The 22,150-nt window shown below is 47.3% G+C and overlaps 2 protein-coding genes across 2 annotated transcripts; one reads left to right on the top strand and one right to left on the bottom strand.

The window, feature by feature from the left end:
• Positions 1-10,320: 10,320 nt before the first annotated feature.
• Positions 10,321-17,733, bottom strand: LOC147205674 (uncharacterized). The gene is made up of 3 exons (XM_086108464.1): positions 17,691-17,733; positions 17,185-17,605; positions 10,321-10,579 (listed from the first exon to the last, which is right to left on the bottom strand). The coding sequence occupies exons 1-3, from the start codon at positions 17,731-17,733 to the stop codon at positions 10,321-10,323; spliced, it is 723 nt and encodes a 240-aa protein (XP_085964590.1).
• A 1,829-nt stretch (positions 17,734-19,562) lies between these two features.
• LOC147205673 (uncharacterized) lies at positions 19,563-21,718 on the top strand. Its single transcript, XM_086108463.1, has 3 exons — positions 19,563-19,609; positions 19,786-19,982; positions 20,733-21,718. The coding sequence occupies exons 1-3, from the start codon at positions 19,563-19,565 to the stop codon at positions 21,716-21,718; spliced, it is 1,230 nt and encodes a 409-aa protein (XP_085964589.1).
• Positions 21,719-22,150: the final 432 nt, after the last annotated feature.

The raw sequence follows: 22,150 nt of genomic DNA, 5'->3' as shown, positions 1-22,150 counted from the left end.
AGAGTCAGTCTATTCACCCCTCACTCTGCCCTCAAATGTTCTCACTCCTGCTGCCTTTACGGCCTCTCCAGACGATCGGAAACCACAAAAATTGTGAATTATATCCAAGGGTTGCTTTCAACACCAATCAATCTTTATAATTTTTATGTCTTTCAATATTCTTTTATTTTCAATAATTTTACATTTATCAAAGTGTAAGTGCCCTAAGAAAACCTCTGTTGTCAGTTGGAATGAATGAAAAGAGAGAGGGCCAAGGGTGTTGAACAAGGAGCCTGGATTGAGAAGTAATGATGCAGGTGTGAGTGGTGAGGATGGAGAAGCAAGGAGCTGAGGCAACAAGTGAAAAGCAAGGGGTGACGAATAAGTTTACCTAACTGAAACTGTTCGTACGAATGGTGGTATGCAAAGTCATCAGACAGCAAAGATTGGGTTGAGTATTTTACAGATAAACAAGGACCAGTGAATTTGCCACTATAAGCTATGAGAGGGCCATGCAATGGAGTTGAGAGTGGAGGCTGTTCAAGGGAACACCGGTGACTGAGCGGATGGCGGCATGTAATAATACAATAGTTGCGCTCAAGATCACACTACAACAGGAATTTTTGACCCCAGACCAAGACTTTTGGATGTTGAAACCCAGTCAAGACCAAGAGCCAGACAAGACAGCACTGTGACAAGACCAAGATGCGACATTGATTTGAAAAAAATATCAAGGTTGAACAGTTAAAGAGCATTCTCACTTTAATTTTAATTTAGGCCTGAGTAGTAACTGCTGTAAGGTCCGTATTGTTTTTGTCGAAATTATTCTTCTTTTTTTTCTTCTTCTTCTTATTATTATTATTATTATCAACCAGTGCGGTGTTTGACTGTTGAGCATGTTCGCTTCAGTGGAGAGTTGTGAGTTTCGATTCCAGGCCCTGGCCTTCCTTTGTGGAGTTTACATGTTCTCCGCATGCCTGTATGGGTTTTCTCCAGGTCCTCTTGTTTCCTCCCACATTCCAAAAACACACACGGTAGGTTAATCAAACACTCTAAATTGTTCCTCGTGTGATTGTGAGTGCAAATGGTTTGTCTTGATGTGTCCTGCTGGTTCAGGGTGTACCCCACTAACTGGCCAAAGACAGTGTCAGGTCTGGCAGGCAACCAGACCCCGAAGACAAACATGAAAACACAAGAGAGACGAGGAGTAAAGCAGAGTTGTCTTTTAACTTGTGCACAAGGAGAGTTAATGAGTGGAATCCCTTACAATCTCCGAACAGTTCTGAAAACACTTCACTGGTCTCCCCACGTTTATTGGCCGAGGGAGTGTCTGAATACAGAAACTTCTCAAGGGGTGGGGAAACACACAATGTACTCCTAGATAATTGGAGGAATCATGTTGAGGGTTGGTTTGTGATAGCAGCTGTGCATGTGTCATGGGCGCGCCGTCCTGAGGCTGGTATCTTATCTTCAAGGCTGAGAAGAGAAAGAAGCTGGTCTCGTCAGGATGACATACTACTTTGATTGCACACCCTGTCCGTGAATGAAGTCCTTGCAGGGTCAAACTAGTAATTTGATTATACATCAGTGGTGGGAAATTCCAGTCATGGAGGGCCACTATCTTTTTTACATTGTCTGATAGACCACAGCGTTGATTTGTCTGGAGAAGTATAAACTATGGTTTTTCGATATGTCACAAACAAGGCGGGGAAAAGGAAGTACACTATACGCATGCGCATGTTTTATTTCTGTATTGCACGGCCGCAGAAACTACCATGTGAATGCAAAAGGGAGTTGCACTGGGGTGAACACGCTTCTCTTTATGAAGCAGCTTCATATGTGTGAACACTCCACAAAATTTACACCGGTGTAAGATATATCGCAACAAAATACATCGGTGCAGCACTGATGCAAATGTGTGTCGCGTGAACAGCTCTTAAGACCACAGCCAAGTGAGGTTCAGGGCTTCCTCCTTTTATTCATGCCGTTTACTGAGTCACTGCCCTGAATGCTTCCGACAGGTTGGTTTCTTCACCAGGTTGAGACAACTAAATTGGGGAAAAGTGATAATGCAAAAGACAACCCAAAATAAGCTAATGCTGGATGCTTGCTTGGCTCACTCAAATTCGGTAACGAAATGCAAATGCGAACGGAGCTGCGTAAGTTTCAAGAAAAATCTAGAAGTGCACAAAGAGACATTCTCGTCTCAAGTGCGCATGGGGGCTTGAGTCAGAGAAATTAAGAGGAGAATTGACATACTGGAAGAGAGACTGACCACAACGGAAAACAGAGTGAGTTTCACAGAAGACAAGGGAATGCAACATAAAAGACGGCGAGCTTACCTTGCTGAGAAAGGAAGCTATTGTACCAGCGAAACAAGACGAGTTGGAAAATAGAATCCGCAAAAAGATCATCAGACTGTCCAGAATTGAACAGAGCTGAAAAGGAAAAGAGATCATATCGTTCATGACTGACTTTTTCAATTCGTCTCTGGCAGGGGTGTCAAACATTGTTGTTGCTGTTGTTGTTGTTGCATGTCAAACAGCAAGGAGGTTTGATTAGGCCCGCAGGATAATTTAAAAATGAAAAAATGCATAAAAGACACGGAATGATTTTATTTTTAATAGGGTGCAATTCATGGAGTATCCGCTAGGGGGACACATTGTTGTGATCAGAGTAAAAGACAACATTGTTTTGATCAGAGAAGAAGACAACCGCAGCCTCAGTTTGTCCCTGAGACAGACCCAACACAGCAAACGCGATCAAGGACGTGAATACTTTATTCTTAACAACATTTAATAGCACTCTTCTTAGTTTGAAAGGTGTAGGCAGAGTTACATTTCGATTTTATATGCACGTGTAAATGGTTTCAAAATTGCTTTCTTATGAATCTCGTTTAATCTTAAAGTGCATTACTATATTTTTCAATACCAATTACTTGTTAAAGTTTTGTGCCTTTGTACAATCGGTGGGATCCGTTGCAATGCATATATGTGAATGATAAAAGTAAATTGCACATTTGTCGAAGGAAATATAAAGAGCTTCATGAAATGTTTTGTAAAAGATCTGTTTATTCAATTTCAAAATATTCCTAATGTTCTTGTGCTTCTTTAGACCAAAAGACTTATTTCCTTTGTTGTGGAGCTACAAACATGTGACACCAATGAGCAAAACACAAGTGACCTTGTGAAAAAAAGCCCAAGATGGCCGCTTGTGCGCCAGTGTGTTCGGCGACGCTCCTGCCATTTCGGGTTTTTTTACTTTTCGCAATGCTTGTTACCTCCCTAACAGCGTCTCGGTTGGTTTATGATCGCCGATCGTTGTTATTGATTCAACAACACGTCGGAGATTCGGCCGCGTTTTGGCAAGACGGTGGTGAAAAGACGCTACCTCCGTTCTTGGCTAACCTGCCGGCTAATCTCTTCCGCGTTCGCTCGCCCCCTTCACAGAAGCGCCGCCGCCGCCGTCGCCGCCGCCGCGGCAAACGTAGCGGTCAGCTCATGAAGCTAAAACGGGATCTGAGACACACTTCGATCGCTCCGGCGTGGTGTGCCCTCAACCCCGTCGCCTCGTGCTTGCTAACAGTCGTTGGCTCTCCCATCGCGCCACGGCGTTTCTACCCTCCACGCCTTTCTCGGGGAGGAATCCAGCGAAAGCTTTTGAGGGAATTCCCCCGGGCTCGGCGATCGGAAGAGGCAATCCCTCCCGTTGCTACTCCCACAAGGATCGCGTTGTTAAACGCCCAGTCGCTGACGAACAAGACCCATATTCTGAGGGAGTATTTCCTTTCCAATGACTTGGATTTCCTGTGTCTGACGGAGACTTGGGCAGGTACTGGCGAGTACAACGCTTTGCTTGAATTGTTGCCACCCGACTGTGGTTTCCTCGATACCCCGAGGACATCAGGCCGTGGTGGAGGAACGGTGAGCATCTTTAAGAACAATTTCAAATGTAAACGGTGCACATTCACCACATCGGCCACCAGCTTTGAAGCAACCTTCTTTGAAGTCGGTCATGTTTTCCCGGTGCTCTGTGCTGTCATTTACCGTCCTCCTAAATACAACAAAGACTTTTTAAGCGACTTTTCAACCTTTCTTGCGGAAATCAGGCTGAGATATGATCATATCCTCCTAATGGGGGATTTTAATATCCATGTGTGCTGTCCGGAAAAAACGCTAGCAAAGGACCTCTTAAGACTTATCGACTCTTTTAATTTCGTGCAGTATGTGACCAGCCCGACACATGAACAAGGTCATATTTTAGACCTTGTCCTTGCTTATGGTCTACCGGTGTCAAATCTGGAAGTCCTTGAAAATGGGATTTCTGATCACATGGCAGTTTTATTTGACGTAGTCTTATCGCATGCTGCTGTGAAATCTGCCGCTCCTAGTTTTAAACGCCGAATTTTTAACCCTCGCACTGCTGGTCGTTTCTCTGATGCCTTTAATAACCTTTGCGTACCCTCGTCTAACACAGAGGAACTCACCTCTTGGTTCAACTCATCATGCCGTGCCATCCTGGATTTGGTGGCTCCTTCAAAAACTGTGCTCCCAAAACCTAAACCCGAGCCATGGTTTAACGACATTACCCGCGCAGCTAGGCAGGGGTGTCGCAAAGCCGAACGCAAGTGGAAAAATGACAAATTGCATGTCTCTTATCAAATTTGGAAAGACTGCTGGCGTAACTACCAGCTCACAGTAAAAGAGGCCAAAAGAGAATATCTGTCGGACCTTATTCAAGCTAACCGTCACAACCCACGCGCACTATTTAAAACAATAGATTCTGTACTCAAACCCCCTCTGCCTACTTGCTCGGATTCTTCACCCGAGATGTGCAACAGATTCCTTCAGTTTTTCATTGATCAGGTCTCTACAGCTAGGACTCCGGTCTCAAATACCGCATCTGACCCCTCTGTCCATGTTACATGTTCAGCTGTGCTAAATTCTCTTGAAACTGTGTCCTTGACGCCTTTGGAGGATGTAGTTCGCCAGACGAAGCCATCTGGCTCCTCCTGCGACTCTCTTCCCCCGCACTGCTTTCAGGAGGTTCTCCTGAGTGTTGGCGCATCGGTCTTGGATATCATCAACAGCAGCCTCTCTTCTGGTATAGTTCCCCAACAGTTTAAACATGCTGTGGTCCAACCTTTGATCAAGAAACCTGGTCTTGATCCAGATGTACTGTCAAGTTTCAGGCCCATTTCCAAGCTGCCTTTCATTTCCAAAATTCTGGAAAAAGTGGTGCACATGCAGTTGAAAATTTTCTTGGATGAACATAACATCTTGGAGGTCTTCCAGTCAGGTTTCAAGACGATGCATAGCACGGAGTCAGCCCTGTTACGCATTTCTAATGACATCCTCCTGGCAAATGACACTGGAGACTACGTGTGTCTAGTTTCATTGGACTTAACTGCAGCATTTGATACAGTGGATCACAGTATTCTGCTGTCTCGTTTGCAGCACTTGGTGGGCATTGGCGGCAGTGCTCTTGAGTGGTTTAGGTCCTATTTAGCTGACAGAACCTTCTGTGTCAGCCTTGGCTGCTCTGAGTCACGCACTGCTCCCCTGTCATGTGGTGTTCCACAGGGCTCAATTCTGGGGCCTCTGCTGTTCTCGCTGTATCTGCTCCCATTGGGTTCCATCTTAAGGAAACATGGTATTCCCTTCCACTGCTATGCAGATGACTGCCAGATCTATGTCCCACTGAGCAAGAAAGACGCCTTCTCATTAAGGCCACTCCTATCCTGTCTGGAAGAAATCAAAACCTGGATGGCACAAAATTTCTTGAGATTCAATGAAAAGAAGACAGAGGTGATATTGTTTGGTCCCAGTGGCCCTTGTACATTCCATCTTGTAGACTTGGGCCCCCTGTCTCCTTATCTTAAGTCAACAGTCTCAAACTTGGGCCTTAAACTGGACAGTGATTTCAAACTCGATCGGCAAATTGGTGCCGTTGTTAAATCCAGCTTCTTTCACCTTAGACAGCTGGCCAAAATAAAACCTCTCCTCTCACATGAACACTTTGAGACGGTAATTCATGCCTTTGTCATATCCCGGCTCGATTACTGCAATGCCCTTTACTTTGGAGTCAGCCAGTCCTGCATTAAGCCGCTTGCCTCTTGACTGGTACTCGTAAGAGGGAGCACATAACTCCTACTCTGGCATCCCTTCACTGGCTCCCCATTCATTTTAGAGTTATTTTCAAGATCCTCTTATTTGTTTTCAAATCTCTGAATAATCTCGCGCCACCTTACCTCTCTGAGCTCATCCGCCCCTACACACCTGCCCGGCGCCTCAGGTCTGTGGACCAGACTTTATTAGAAGTACCAAGAACTAAACTGAGGCTCAGAGGGGATCGAGCCTTTTCTGTTGCTGGTCCCTCTCTCTGGAATGACCTCCCACTAAACATTCGGCAAGCCTCCTCGCTGCCCATCTTCAAAACCCTCCTCAAAACTCACTTGTATTCTTTGGCATTCGACTCAGCATGACTTAGATTTGTTCTTGGTTTTACTGTTTGGTGCTTTCTACCGCCTTTATTACCGATTTGTCTTACTGTTTATTGTGCATGTTAAATTGCTCCATGTACAGCACTTTGTATGCAGCGATGACTGTTTGAAAGTGCTCTATAAATACTGTTGACTTGACTTGACTTGACTTGACCTAATTACAGGGATCTACCCAGACAATTTTATATCCATTGCAACGTCAGCATGGATTTCGAACACCACTCCCATCGATGCATTTGATTAATCTACATTCTCTGCCAAACAAGATGGATGAACTTCTTCTGATCAAAAGGATCCAACAAAACCTGTGCACGGTTTGCCGTGCTCTGCTTCTGGGAAACTTGCCTCAGGGACCGCCACCCCTGTTTTCCTATTGGAAGGCGAGGCGCAATGTGGCTGCATCTGACTCACAAGGCCATGAATTTAACAAAGAAAAAAAGTCACTTCAATCTTTATATTTCTTCCTCATCATTGTTCTCTTCTCCAACCTGTGTTCCTAAAGGAACAATTAAGGAACTAAGTCAACTTTGCAGATCCTGTCCTCATCGAGAATTTTTTTTTTTTTGTGTCCACATGAGCTCATCTTTTATTAGACACTGAAATATATACGTACAGGCTTTGCGCACCGTAACCGTTTACGTCGGTGTCCTCTCCCCCGAATCGTAATCGTAACGCACCTTTCGGTCCAGTGACATCAACCAGAGTGGTGAGACACAGACGAATGAAAGGGATGGCTTTCTGTATTTAACTGGGGCTTCATTCCATCCAATTTTAGCAACCAACACTTCTTGATGGCACTCACGCTTGTAACTGAACGCACCTGCTCCACACACACTTTTCCGAAGTACCACTGCTTTCTCTACCGGGTCTTCCCCTGCCAATCTTGATGTCCCACATGCTGGACACGGTGCAGTCTGCCACTCATATTTATGAAATTATTTATTATTTTTTATCCTTTTGTCACAAAGCATCAGTGAAATAAAACATGCTATTTGTCACCATGTAAAAGAATTATAGCCAGACATTTTCATTAATTTATAAAACTCATCCGGATGCCTGGACAGGATATGAACAAGTGGACGAGCATTTGGTGGTGGCGGTGTTACAGTGTGGGCAGGTGTGTCCAGTCGATACAAAACTGCCTTCCACTTTGTAAATGGTACAGTCATCATCCCATACTACCTGAATAATATTATTCATCCTGTGATTGTGCCCCGACATGAACAAGACGCTAATTTAATGCTCATTGACGACAATGCTCCAGCTCATCGAGGTCACATCATCAGGGAACGGCTGACAAGGCTCCAGACTTGAATCATATTGAAAACCACCGGGATCAGCTGAGTCACCGTGCAGCGGCTCGAAACTCTGCACCCCAGGATCTCACTGACCCTTCAAGAAGAGTGGGATGACAAGCCTCACCAGACAATAGGGGTGTTCACGCGGCACACATTTGCTCCGGCGCTGCACCGATGTATTTTGTTGCGATATATTTTGCACCGCAGCAAATTGTGTGGAGCGTTCACACGTACAAAGCCGCTGACCATGTCAGCGTCGGTGCAGCTCCACTTGCGTTCACACGGCAGTTTCTGCAGCGGAGCAAAACGACAGAAAACAAATGAGCTGTCGTGTTGGTCCTTTTTAAAACGTATACACAACTCAAGCGACTACTGGACAGGCACGTCCTTCTCCTTCTCGGTCTCCGTGCCTTCTGCTCGAGAGTGACCGCCCCCGAAAACGTATATCAACGATGACTTCAATGACACTCAGAAAAGCAAACACTTAATGCGCCAAACAGAAAATCAAGAGAGGAAATCACAAAATAAATTATATAGGGGCGGGGGGTTGTGAACACACAACAAAGGAACAAACTACACAAACAACTCTGAGACAGTCCAGTCTCCTACAAAAGGAAAGATGTTACCAGTCAAGTCTTGTGTCGTTATTAAACAAACACATGACGGAGGTCCGACAGAGCGCGAAAGCAACGCATTCTCGCCGTATGTAAACTCTTCACAAGCATTTGCTCTGGAGCAAATTTAACCCAGTTGCGTTCACACGTGCAAATTTACACCGGTGCTGCTTCGCAAACGAGCATTTGCTCTGGAGCAAATTTTTAAACCACCTCCCTGAGTTGGATCAAATTTGGTCCGGTTTAAGCTGTTTTCCGGGGCTACGCCGGAGCTAATTTGCACGTGTGAACGCTCTACTGGGGCAGCCCCAGCGTAGCACCGGACCAAATCTTGCCGTGTGAACACCCCTAATAAGTTGTCTTGTGAACAGCATGACACGTCATCGTCAAGCTGTAATTGATGCTCAAGGGCACATGACAAATTATTGAGACATTGACATTTTTGTTGTGGTGTCCCCACCATTGTTGTTAACTTTTGATTGAGTGAAGTGTTTGAGATGAGAAAATCACCAGTGCATCCGTCTACTTAAATGTCCTACTTTCATGATATGAGACTGTCCCAGGAAGTTTTTATGTTTTCCATAAATTTCACATGAAAGTGAAATATCCCCAACATTTTGGGTGAGTGCGTGTGTGTGTGTGTGTGTGTGTGTGTGTGTGTGTGTGTGTGTGTGTGTATACATACACAGTGATATTTCGCTTTCAGGTGAAATTTACGGAAAGTAGGACATTTTAGGAGAAGAAATAAACAATCACCATTGTGGGCGTATGCACACACACACGCATGCGTGCGCACATACACACACACACACACACACACACACACACACACACACACACACACCAGAGGAACCGAGTCGCTCAGAAGGGATCGCCAGTTCCACATGTCTTAAAACACATTTTTACTGTCTGGCTTTCAACTCAGCATGAGACTCGGCATTGTCTTCGCGTTTTTTGCTGTCTGTGTATTTGTATTGTTTGTTTTCACTGACTTGCTGTTGTATGACTAATTTTGCATGTAGAACACTTTGTATGCAACAATGGAAGTGCTCTTGAAATAAAGTTGAGTTGAGTTCGGTAATTGGAAGACGTACATTTGGCTGATGATTGTTGATAAAGCAGCAGGCGGTGGCAATTTGATGTCAAACCCAGCAAGCATGATCGCGTCTATGAACACAAACTGTCGAATGTCTGAATTGAGGTCACATTCAAGCAACTAAATTGTGCAGAAGGCAAAATATCTTTATTATTTAAATTGAATGCAGGTGGCAAGGATAGGAATCTTGCAATTACTCATCAACGGCCACACAATCATTATTACCATTCGGACCAAATGCTTTTCTTTTCTTTCAGAATAAAAACAACTCTCTTTGGTCTGGGGTACATGCCCAGCGAGCCTAGGGTGTGGACCGGATGTCGGTACCATTTCTGGTCCAGGTGGGTGTGTTTCTGGCCAGTAACAGGTTGTCTGGGTGAGCAAGGTGTTGGTCCAGGTGGGTCATGATCATCCGAAGCAACTGCGGTTGGCGAGGCAGGTCTTGGTGGCAACCTCGATGGTGGTTCAGGTTTGAAAAGGTCATTTTCCAGATTGATTTATTTTCATCCGGAGTAAAAGATGGTCCAGGTTGGCAGTGTGCTTGTCCAGGTGGGTTGTTTTTATCTGGAGTATTTGGTGATGGCAAGGGTTGTTCTGGTGGTGGTGCAGCGGGAACAAGTCAAGGGGTAGGTTGAGATTTAAGTGTCCAGATGGGTGTTTTTTTTAAAATCAAGGAACACAGGTGGCTGCACTGGTGGCCGCACTGATGGCTGATATTTATGATTTATGATTCGAAAGAAAATTTGGATCAGGTGGTGGTGGCAGTGTCCCATGTGGCTAATATGGTGGTGGACCAGGTGGCCAATATGGATATGGACCAGGTGGCCAAGGTCATGGTGGCTGAGGTTGCCCATGGTTAAAGTGAGGCCAATATGGATAATTTATTGGTGGCCCAGGAGGACCTGGTGGTCCAGGTGGTCCTGGTGCACTAAGTGGTCCTGGTGGTCCAGGTGGTCCAGATGGTCCTGGTGTTCCAGGTGGTCCATGAGGTCCTGGTGGCCCATCTGGTCCAGGTGGTCCTGGTGGCCCATCGGGTCCAAGTGGTCCTCGGGGCCCATCTAGTCCAGGTGGTCCGGGTGGCCCATTTGGAGGAACTCAAATGGTTCTGTTGTTTTCCACATCAGAATCACTGCCATCCAAAAGTAACAGCAGAGGGTACAGTCCATTCACATTAGACGTCGTGGGTGCCATAACCGTAGTGATAAATTGGATAAGCAGAGCTTTTATAGAGGTACCACAGCAAATCCACACAATGTCGAGATAGCTGAGAGAAAATAATTTGAAAGATTAAGACATAACACACAAGTATGTGACGTGACAAAGGTCTTACTCCATAACTCTGATGACAAAGGCGTGGTCACGCCGGAGCGATCCGGTTCAGTGTGCGGGGCCCTCAGGGCGTGGTTGAACAGCACCGCTCACCACATACCGCACACGCTCGATTGGCCTCAGCCAAGAGCACATTGACCGCTATGCGGTCCCGGAACACCATCAGAGAGGTGACTGTCAATTGTTGTCTTACTTCCAATCGCCAAAAAGGCTTCCACAGTATAATTTGCAAGCTTCTGGACACTGTAGTGGAGGTAGCAGATCCCGTGAGCACGTTTACAAAAATGGACCCCCACCATGCAGCAACCTGGTTAACCAATTTATACTCATCTGGTACGCCACGAGGAACCCCAATTACACCAACGTAGGTGGAATCTCAAATATCCTCTCCTGTGGATGAAAAATAGTCATTGGTAAAAGCAGTGACACCAATGCGCAAACACCAGTGACAACCCTTAAAGCAGAGCTCTTTCACGATTTTCCGCAAAGAAAAAGAAAAACTCTCGGCCACGATCATCATCATTTGCCTTCAAAATCAGTAGAAGTACACGAATGCATTACATTGTATCCGCATTAACATAAAATAAAAATAAAATAACAAAAGAAAGAAATATAGTTCAACTTTCAGCAGAGAATAACTATATTACTGTCGGGTTGTTTTCTTTTTTCTTTTTACCATCAAAGAAAAGATCCTAAACGCATAAAATCACCAATGAAATGTATTTAAAATCCGTATCTGAACCCTTATGACCAAATTAATGCACCATTTGAACTAGAAATAAATCAATAAACAGTAATAAATTCAATTTCAGCCGAGCAACATCAACAGAGGAGCACAATACATAAATCACTTCAACCTCCAAAACAAACCCGAATAAAACAAGCCGTGCTCTTTTTTTATCACTCTTGGTGTGTGCACTTCTCAATTTTTATTATTATTATTTTTCATAATGAGATCGACGAGATAGATTATAAATAAAATACTTTTGCCTCCAAAACAAAAATGTATACAACAATTTGTGCCGAAATGTGTTTTTTTCTTTTCTTTTCCCAAGATCATCTAGATCACAGGTGTCAAAGTCGAAACTCCATATAAATTTATGCGGCCCGTGAAAGCAATTGACGCGCATCAACTTCCATGAACCCTGCTAAAATCTGTACTGAAATGTCAAAATTCTATATAAATAATGTCGAGATTTTGTGATAATTATGTTACCTGTTAAACACTCACTCAAACAATAATTGAACAAAATATGACTGGTTTCAGAATTGGCAATTCATTCATATGTTGATGTTAGTAAATGATTTCATCATTGTATTTCTGATATTCACTCCATGTACATCACTTTGTATACAGCGATGGTTGATTTAAGTTGCTCTATAAACACAGTTGAGTTGAGTTGTACAATTAATAAAATATAACCATTTAATCTAATTTCACCGTCGTACCGGCCCACCGAAGGAAGGTGTAACCCCAAAGCGGCCTGTGACAAAGATGAGTTTGACACCCCTGGTCTAGATCTATTCGCAAAATGTAGGTTATTATTAAAAATATACACCCCCTTTCACATGTGCTAAAGGAGAGCACAAATAAATAATAATAATAATAAATGCTCTTGCGATGCGGAGGCCCAGTCTCATTCGGCTGGGTCGTCGCAGTGCGTAGAGCCGATCAGCTTCACCAGGGCCCGCCCATGACCACGGTCATGGGCCAGGTCCGCTGCATCCTCTAGGGTAAGGCCCTGGTGTTTGAGATCCTCTCTGATGACATCAAGCCATCTGGTGTGGGGTCTGCCGCGTGGCCTTTTCCAGCCGGCTGTCGCTGGATCAAATGAGAAGATGGCACGAGTTGGGTGTTCCGAGGGTAATCGGAGGAGATGTCCAAGCCAACGGATGCGCCTCTGAGCGGCCAGTCGGGATCCAGGGGGCTGAAGAGTACGTTTTCGGAGGTCTGAGTTGGAAACATGGAGGTGCCAGCTGATGTTCAAGATGGTTCTGAGTGACCTGCTGTCAAAGCCGTCGATCCTCTTGGCCAGGGTCTTGTTCAAAGGCCAGGATTCTGCACCATACAGGAGGATGGGAAGAACTGCTGAGTTATAAATGCGCATCTTGGTCTTTTGGGACACTGAGTGCTGGCGCCAGAGGGGCCGCCACAGTGACTGCATTGCCGCGGCCGCGAGGGCGCGTCTGCGGTCAATCTCTGGCTTGAGATCGCCGCTGCTAGTAATAGTGGAGCCCAAGTAGATGATGGAATTGATGAATTGCACTTCGTCTGTGCCAAAGAACAGGGGGGAGGGGTGGGGTCCGTCACCGATATACATAAGTTTGGTTTTCTGCCAGCTTACTTGGAGGCCCAGCTTTGCTGCTTCTGTTTGGTATATGGAGAGAGCACTGCTGAGGTGTTGGAAGGAGTTGCTGAACAGGGTGGCGTCATCAGCGTATTCAAGGTCGGTCAGGTGGAAGTTGCCGAACGACATGCCTGAGACTTGCTCCCGAACTCGGATCATAAGGTGGTCAATGACACAGTTAAATAGGTCAGGAGCGGCCACGCAGCCCTGTCTGACCCCGCTGTTAATGGGGAACCACTCTGAGTCCTTCCCATTCACACGAACACAGCTCTCTGAGTTGTTGAGAGTCGCTGGAACAATGTGGTTATTTTGGGTGCCACTCCAAGGTATTTCAGAATGTTCCAAAGGGAGAGGTGGTCAACTGTATCAAAGGCAGCTTTGAGATCTATCAAGGCTATAAAGAGATGTTGGTCCTTCCGAAACTCTCTGACCTTCTCAACAATGAGTCTAACTGCGGATATGTGATCTATGGTGGACCGGTTGGCATGAAGCCAGCTTGTTGGGGGCAGCGATGGCTTCGAATGCCGGGAAGGGCGCGGGTGAGAAGGATCCGGGTGAACAGTTTTGCGGGGATGGAGAGCAGTGAGATGCCTCTGTAGTTGTTGCAGAGTTGCTTGTCGCCTTTCCGCTTCCAGAATGGCAGGATGATGCCTCGGGTCCAGTCTGTGGGGGGCTGTTCTGCCACCCACACTTGGTTAACGATGTGGGTGAGCCACTGGGCCATGGAGTCACCACCTTCTTTAAGCAGCTCTGGAGTGATGGCACAGATTCCTGGGGCCTTGTGATTTTTTAGTGATTTTATTGCTGCTCTGACCTCGTGGATTGTGACTGGGTAAGTTTTGCAGTTGGGGTTGGGGGTGATGGAGTTGGCAGCAGTAACAAGACAGGGGTCGGTGGGAACTGGAGGATGATGAAGGAGATTGCTGAAGTGCTCTTTCCAGCGTTCAAGGCAGTCTATTTCAGTGGTGATGCGATTTCCACTGGCATCCTTCATGAGGACGGTCTTGATGCGTGGTCCGATGCGGGCTTGGCGCAGCATTTGAAAGACCTGTCTAAGGTCGTTGCGCTGTGCTGCTGATTCCATGCGTTCAGCCTCTTCTCCCGAGTATCTCTCCCTGTCAGTTGCAATTGCCGCATTTCGTGCTGCATTCAGCCTCCGGTACTCTGTGATATCACCGCACAGGCGGGCAGCACGGCGACGGTCAATGATGTCGAGGGTCAGCTGTGAGATCCATGGTTGTTTGGGAAGAGACCTTGATCTTCCCAATACATCCTGGGCAGACTGGTTGACCTTTAGTTTGAAAGTCTCCCAGTCCGCGATGTCATCATCGGCCAAGGCGGTGAAGGCATTGGTGATGGAGCGGCGATATGCAGAGGCAGTGGTGGGGTCGCCGAGTCTGGAAGACATTAAGCGTGGTTGTGGCCTGATAGATGGGTCTGCTCGTATTTTAAGTCGTAGCTGGGCAACCAACAGGCGGTGGTCAGTGTTGCCCAACTGTGCTCCTCTGAAGACCCTGCAGTTGGTGACGGAGGATCGCCAGCGGCGGGAGATGATGATGTGGTCTATCGCCTTCCGGGTTCTTCCATCAGGACTATACCAGATCCAGTGATGGATCTGCTTGCGGGGGAACCATGTGTCGGTGATACAGAGGTTATTTGAATGGCAGAGGAGAAGCAGACGTTTGCCGTTATCATTTGTGGTGTTGTCGACAAAGGTGGTGCCAATGGGTTGTGTGGGGGTTTGGTGAGATGGTCCTTCTCTGGAGGAGGAAGAGAAGGTTGCATTGGCGTCAGTGAGGATGATGACGATGTCATGTGGTGGGGTTTGGCTGACGACCTGATGGAGTTGGTCGAAGAAGGTGTCCTTCACTGTATCATCGGCGACATCTGTGGGGGCGTAAGCAACGATGACTGTCATCTTGCCATGTCGGTGGAGGAACCGTGCAGACAGGAGTCGATCGTTAATTGGGATCCAGCTGATAAGTGATTGCCGTGTATGTTTGGACATGGCCAGCGCAACTCCATGGAGGCCCGTCCGGATTTCAGGGCCACTCCATATGAAGCAGTGTTCTCCTGCTGTAATTTCGCCGCTGCCTTGCCATCTTGATTCACACAGACCCGCCATGGTGATTTTGTAGCGGGAGAGCTCCAAGGACAGCAGTGAAGGAGCTCCAGCCCGAAGAAGCGTTCGGACGTTCCATGTAGCAATGCGCGTCTTCAGGCGTAGGTCAATCCGTACTCGTTGGTCAGGGGCGTTCCTATGTCTTGTCTTGGTTTGGGCAGTCCGGTTTCTTCTGGTCGGTTTCGTAACAATAAATTTCTCCTGAGTGGGTTGTTGGCCCTCTGCAGGATAGTCGGATGATGGGGCTGCCATCTTAGCGGCGTACCGACACACCGTTGGGACCTTGTTAGTCTGGAACCTCCCCGGAAGACCGGCCCGCCAAGGGAGACCCTAGCTGGAGCAAACTCCAGACGGTAACGCTCTCCGGATCATTGGAACACACAAGCCTCCTTGCCACGGCAAGGCCAGGACCCACAAGGAGGAGAGCACAAATACCATATAAAAAAGGAGAAGATCAGTACAGTTGTCCATATGGTAGTGTGATCATATAACAGGAAATGACATGCCACCACTGATGCTCTAGCATGTCGACAGAAACATACCCTAAACGAGTGCAAAGGTGTCTTGAAACTTCTTCCGCCGGTCGTTTGATGTTCCCAGTAACTAAAATACTGTGCCCATTGCGTCACCGGACTTCGCTCACCTTCCTCAGTGGATGTTTCTATCGAGATGACCAATGTCCGTCAATCGGTGTGGTCAGCAACACTTCAAAGAAGCACAATGTTTCTTTTTCATGTTTCGAATCAGAGCCAGGTCTGCTGGAACCACCATTGTGTCCTGCTGTGAAAAAGCACAATCGTCCTACGGCAATCTCAATTCATTTCTTTTTATTTTCTAAACGTTCTCACATATTGTGTACCGAATCAGCTTCATTTCCTAGTTCACAATTTTGTAGAAAATATCAGTAATTGAGGATACAGAACTGCCTTCCACTTTGTAAATGTAAATTATTCATCCTGTGATTGTGCCCCGACATGAACAAGACGCTAATTTAATCCTCATGGACGACAATGCTCCAGCTCATCGAGGTCACATCATCAGGGAACGGCTGTTGCAGACTGGTGGACCTCAAATGAAATGGCCTGCACGATCTCCAGACTTGAATCGTATTGAAAACCACTGGGATCAACTGAGTCACCAGAGGCTCGAAACTCTGCACCCCAGGATCTCAATGACCCTTCAAGAAGAGTGGGATGACAAGCCTCACCAGACAATAAGTTGTCTTGTGAACAGCACAACACGTCATCGTCAAGCTGTAATTGATTCTCAAGGGCACATGACAAATGATTGAGACGTTGACATATTTTGTTGTGGTGTCCCCACCATTGTTGTTAACTTTTGATTGAGTGAAGTGTTTGAGATGAGAAAATCACCAGTGCATTCTTCTATTAAAATGTTCTACTTTCATGATATGAGACCACTGTACCAGGAACTTTTTGTTTTCCAGAAATTTCACCTGAAAGTGAAATATTCCCAACTTTTTGAGTGAGTGTGTGTGTGTGTGTGTGTGTGTGTGTGTGTGTGTGTGTGTGTGTGTGTGTGTGTGTGTGTGTGTGTGTGTGACTGTGCGTGTGTGTGTGTGACTGCGTGTGTGTGTGTGTGTGTCCACAGTGATATTTCGCTTTCCGGTGAAATTTATGCACACACACTCACACATGCACACACACACGCACACACACACCCCAGAGGTACTGAGGAGCTCAGAAGGGATCGCCAGTTCCACATGTCTGAAAACACAATTTTATTGTCTGGCTTTCAACTCAGCATGAGAAAATTTGATCAGGTGGTGGTGGCAGTGGGCGATTTGGCTAATATTGCGGTGGGCCAGGTGGCCAATATGCTGGTGGTCGTTGCCCATGGTTAAAGGGAGGCCAATATGGATAATTTATTGGTGGCCCAGGAGGACCTGGTGGTCCAGGTGGTCCTGGTGCTCTAGGTGGTCCAGGTGGTCCAGATGGTCCTGGTGGTCCAGGTGGTCCATGAGGTCCTGGTGGCCCATCTGGTCCAGGTGGTCCTGGTGGCCCATCGGGTCCAGGTGGTCCTGGGGGCCCATCTAGTCCAGGTGGTCCGGGTGGCCCATTTGGCCCTGGTGGACCATCTGGTCCAGGTGGTCCTGGGTGGCCATCTAGCCCTGGCGGACCACCTGGCCCAGGTGGTCCTGGTGGACCATCTGCCCCTGGTGGGCCATGTGGTCCGGTTGGTCCTGGTGGACCAGGTGGCCCAGGTGGTCCTGATCCAGGTGGACTATGGTCATTTGGAGTAAAAAATGAATTCGATTGCACTTGTCTCTTTATTTTAGCAGAAAGACTGCTGGTTCCTGTGAAAAAAAGAGTTGACATCTTTGTTACATGGTGACTTTTCACTGACTCTGTGATTTGTTAGTTGAGAGTTTCATGACTTACCAAACAGCACAAGCGCAACAGTGAGCACCTTGAGAATGCTCATTGTAGCTGATGATGTCCTAAAAAGACAGTGAAAAGGGACGGTAAACGTACATTGAAAGAAAGTCCATCTTGTGAACATGATGGGAGAAATTGCTGCTTGGACACACTCAGTTTGGTGAGGCCCAGGTCCCATGTCTTGCCATGAGAAACCTGGACTGCGACTAGGAAGAAGAGTGTTAGAGGAATCTATGAGCAAAATTGTATCATGTTTAAAGTTTCATTTAATTTGGGCACATCGAAGCTTTTGGGTGCGTATCCAGCACCCCCAAATGCCTGCACACAAAGGCGCCGGCCATCTGGCCGGGGGACTGTTGAAGTCCACAATTAGCACGTCAATACAGGTGGACAACCACAGGGGAGAAGGCGACACTCGGTCACAAAAGGGGAATGAATAATTCGGGAACAGCGGCTGAGCAACAAAAGACGAGTTGAGAACACCCGTCGCGCCCAGACGACATTGACCATCCGCAAAGTCTACAACATGCTAATTCGATGTAGACCAGCCAGAAAAGGCGCCAATGTACTGGTGGTTCAAGTTGGAAAAACAGGTAACCAATCACTACCGAGGAGCCAGACCGGGGTGCGGCATGCAAACATGGGGGGCAGTGTTTTTCTTGTATTTTGCATATGTTACAATAAAATGTCGAACTCGCGGTGGCGGGACTGAGAGTGTGATCGCGGAGCAACTAACCGTCGTTCGCTCTCAGAGATCCGCTCCCGCCGATATTGAAGACAATTTTCCTGTGTGCCGAGTCATTCTTTAACTTTGTCCGAGAAAATCTCTGACAGAAACTTGGCGTTGTCGGCAGGATGATGTGCTTGTTCGAACGGATTTGAGCTTTTTGTTGGACTCTCCGATTTCCTCCGGTGGACGATCCGTGGCTGATCGCGTGTTTTGCGCCTCCGAAGCCGACCAGACCTCGTGGAGACTTTTCCAGGAGGAGCCAGCCCCGCACCGGACACCGTGAGGAGCAAGCAAGCGCCATCATCCAACGAACCTGGGTTCAGCTCGGCATCGGGACAATTGTCGGAAAAATAAGGTCAGTCGGCGTGGTGGAGAAACCGTTGCGTAGTCCGTTATCTCCACTGAATGACGGAATTAGACGAGTTAACGCCGAAAACGCAGTAGGCTAGCTCGAGTACCGTTTCGTGGTTAGCGGTACGGGGGAAATTAGATTCCCGGGACACAGAGCCCAAGCGCATCTGTGAGAGCATCGGCTCATTTAGATATCGTTTCTCGCTAAGCGAAAACGGTAAGGAAGCTTTGTCTTCCTGCGGAGGTTGACCACCTCGGCGTGTGTTTGCATCTAACGTTGTATGCGTATGTTGCGCGTATCGGTTTGTGTTAGTGCGTGAGTGTGATTGGTGATCACACTATTGTGGTAACGTAACCCATATAAACTCCGGCGCGGAAAAAGAAATACGGATTCTCGGGAGACGTTAATGATTGCGATGAATTGGAAACGGTGTTGGGCAAATTATCGCTGAAAGACAAAGAAAAGCGGAAAAATAATGAACACGGTAAACAATGGTACAAGTGTAAAATACTCGTTGAAAGGGCCAGACGAATACGGGTGAAAAAGGCGAAAGACAGACGTCAGAGGCTGGATGAGGATTTAATTGCAGCGGCTGCTGCAACGCAACCCTCAGCCGCCCCAGCGGCCGCCGTTTCGGGGGAGCTGTACCCGGCCTTCCCCCCACAATCGCAAACTGCGAGAGAAAAGAATTCGGTACCCCCTCCGCCCTGGGGAACTAATCAAGCCCCCATAACACCCCTCGATCAAACTACCTCACAGAATTGGAGTCTAGAGAACCCGGTCAAATCGCAGGATGGTCCAAAACCTGGACATCAACACCAAACGCGCTCCAAAGGCACGGTGGGTGAGTGGAGGCGGACCCTCGACCCATCTACCCCGCTAGGGCATAATTCGCATGAATCTAGATTCGAAGGGTACCCTTTCCAACACCAAACGCGCTCCAAAGGCACGGTGGGTGAGTGGAGGCGGACCCTCGACCCATCCACCCCGCTAGGGCATAATTCGCATGAATCTAGATTCGAAGGGTACCCTTTCCAAGCGTTCCCCATGGTTCAAATGCCGTCGACAAACGAGGAATCGCTGTACGTATATAGACCGTGGACGCCAGCCGAATTCCGAGACATCGCCGCGTCACTTCCAAAACCAAAAGACGACCCGGACGAGTTCGTAAGGGAACTATCCGATTTAGTCCACAGCCACAGGCTTAACGCGAGTGAGGCCCTGAAATTACTCTCATTGACTACCGGATCTAAATTCGGTGCTGTCGTGGGCAACGTTAATGGTAGGAAAGCCGCGGGAGGTTATCTACGCTATGGCGAATTTACGCAGCCAGGGGGGCCCCTTGACCAAATTATGGAACGCTGCGCCAAGGCATACGAGCTAACGCAAAATCCAAAAGAAATTGCCACATGCATTCAAAAGGCTGACGAAAAAACGGACGATTTCTACCACCGTCTGCGTACAGTGTTCAAAATACACGGCGGTATCCCGGAGACACAGTCAGACTTGTTCAATTCGCATTTAAAACAGCATTTGCTCAACCAAGCAAATCCGGATGTTACACAATACGTTAAAAGACATAATCTCAATTGGCCAACATGTCCGATCAATGAGGTTTTGAATTACGCACGGAATTTCGAGCGACTCGAGAACAAGAAAAAGAAGAACGAGAGTCACGTGACCAACGTTTACTACGCCGCAAAAGACCCACGCGCATACGTGAAAAACTCGGGTCCTCCTTATAAAAGTGACAAACAAATAAGGTCGTTTGCTCCCTTCAGGTTAAACCCTAGGGACAAAAAGCGTTTTGTTGAAGGTAGATGTTTCCTTTGTGGACAAAAGGGTCACATGGCGAAAGAATGTAGACAACAGCGGAAGGACCGGCGCGTGCGGGAGCGTAATAGTAACACTGGGTCTTCATCTTCGGATGAGGAGGAATTATGACTAGCACAAAACAAAACAGAGGATGCAGCTGTGGCGGCGTTAAAGCCTTCTACGCCTTTGTTTGAATCGCCTCCCACAAGTGAGGATGAAGGCGACATCTTAGCCGATAGCAATCATGTTTTCGACACAGAAAACTACCTGCTGAGACGTCAAACCTCCCCCATGACTAAACCGGAAATGACGCTGATGGTCGAAGGGATTCCGACTGTTTTCCTCGTTGACACCGGTGCAGACATCACCGTACTCGGTCGGTGGGATCGTGATACCGTGAAGCCAAGTAATAGAAAAATTTGCATGAAGGGAGCACACGGCTCTGTGCAGCCCCTGGCATTATCGCACACAATAACCATCACTTCCCCCACAAACCCAGACCGGACGGCGCTCGTCGAAGCCGCGTTAAACCCTCGCTCTCCGCACAATTTATTGGGACGAGATGCCCAAACGCAACTTGAGATTTACACCATCGTAAACCACAAGGGCCAGGTCGAAGCCCGCATGGGGGATAGACAGGATGACGCTCGATATTCCTGGACGCTCGATTTACCGAACGATGACGTAACTAAGTGTTCCGAGTGTTTGGTTCGATTGGCAAGTGCCAAATTAAAGCCAGGAGGTAGCGTGCAAATGGTGAACGACCTGCACGTGACCATACGGCGTAGGCAGACGCCGGGACCAGACCCAGACTACTCGAAAGTTTTTCTGGGCCTGGAACCACAGGGTATTGTTATAGAACATGTGTATTGGAAAGAACAGTGGTGTTTTGCCAGAGCGCGGGTGGGAGGGGTGGTCAAGCCCCTCCTCTCACCCGGGCAACACCTTTACATACCGCTCGGCAAACCAGAGCAATTCGGGTGGGAAAACATGAATAACCTTGCCAGTTCTGTTCCAAACCACATGTGGAGCCCCTCCCCCACCGATCTGGGGTGCGAGGAAACAGAAGTTGGGTGGTTGCGTCAACACATCGATTGGAAGGTGACAACCACACCAGCCGTTCATTTTAGCTGACAAATTGACACATTCTTGTTAACTGCGGACGAGGAGAAGGCCATTGAGCACCTCCCAGCCACACTGTGGAGCACCGGGCCGGCAGATGTTGGCCTTATTAAGGATGCTCCACCAGTAACTATACTGTTACTAAACGGAACACAGGCCTATCATAAAACAATACCCCTTGAAAAAAGATGCGGAACAGGGAATTCAGCCATTAATTAGCTCATTGCGAAAAGAGGGAATATTGAAACCAAACCCTGATTCCCCGTGCAACACACCTATATTCCCGGTGAAAAAAACGCAAACAAATAAGTGGAGGCTTGTGCAGGATCTGAGAGCAGTGAACCAAACAGTCCAAAAACGGGCACCAAACGTCCCCAATCCACATACCCTGCTAAATTCACTTCGGCCTGATTCGAGATGGTTTTCTGTGATAGATTTGAGTAA

The sequence above is a fragment of the Hippocampus guttulatus genome, chromosome 4 (assembly GCF_054856545.1).
Source record: "Hippocampus guttulatus isolate MCC_2025c chromosome 4, RoL_Hgut_1.0, whole genome shotgun sequence".
Classification (NCBI taxonomy): Eukaryota; Metazoa; Chordata; class Actinopteri; order Syngnathiformes; family Syngnathidae; genus Hippocampus; species Hippocampus guttulatus.
Note: the sequence above shows the minus strand (reverse complement) of the source record. Positions and strands in the feature narration are given on the sequence as shown.

Coding starts and splice junctions, on each gene's coding strand:
- LOC147205673 (XM_086108463.1), top strand. CDS start 19,563: ATGGTCCAAAACCTGGACATCAACACCAAACGCGCTCCAAAGGCACG. Junction 19,610..19,785: donor AAACGCGCTCCAAAGGCACG/GTGGGTGAGTGG, acceptor GCATGAATCTAG/ATTCGAAGGGTACCCTTTCC. Junction 19,983..20,732: donor CAGCCACAGGCTTAACGCGA/GTGAGGCCCTGA, acceptor AAAACAAAACAG/AGGATGCAGCTGTGGCGGCG.
- LOC147205674 (XM_086108464.1), bottom strand. CDS start 17,733: ATGAGCATTCTCAAGGTGCTCACTGTTGCGCTTGTGCTGTTTG. Junction 17,606..17,690: donor TGTTGCGCTTGTGCTGTTTG/GTAAGTCATGAA, acceptor TTTTTTTCACAG/GAACCAGCAGTCTTTCTGCT. Junction 10,580..17,184: donor GGACCACCAGGTCCTCCTGG/GCCACCAATAAA, acceptor CATTTGAGTTCC/TCCAAATGGGCCACCCGGAC.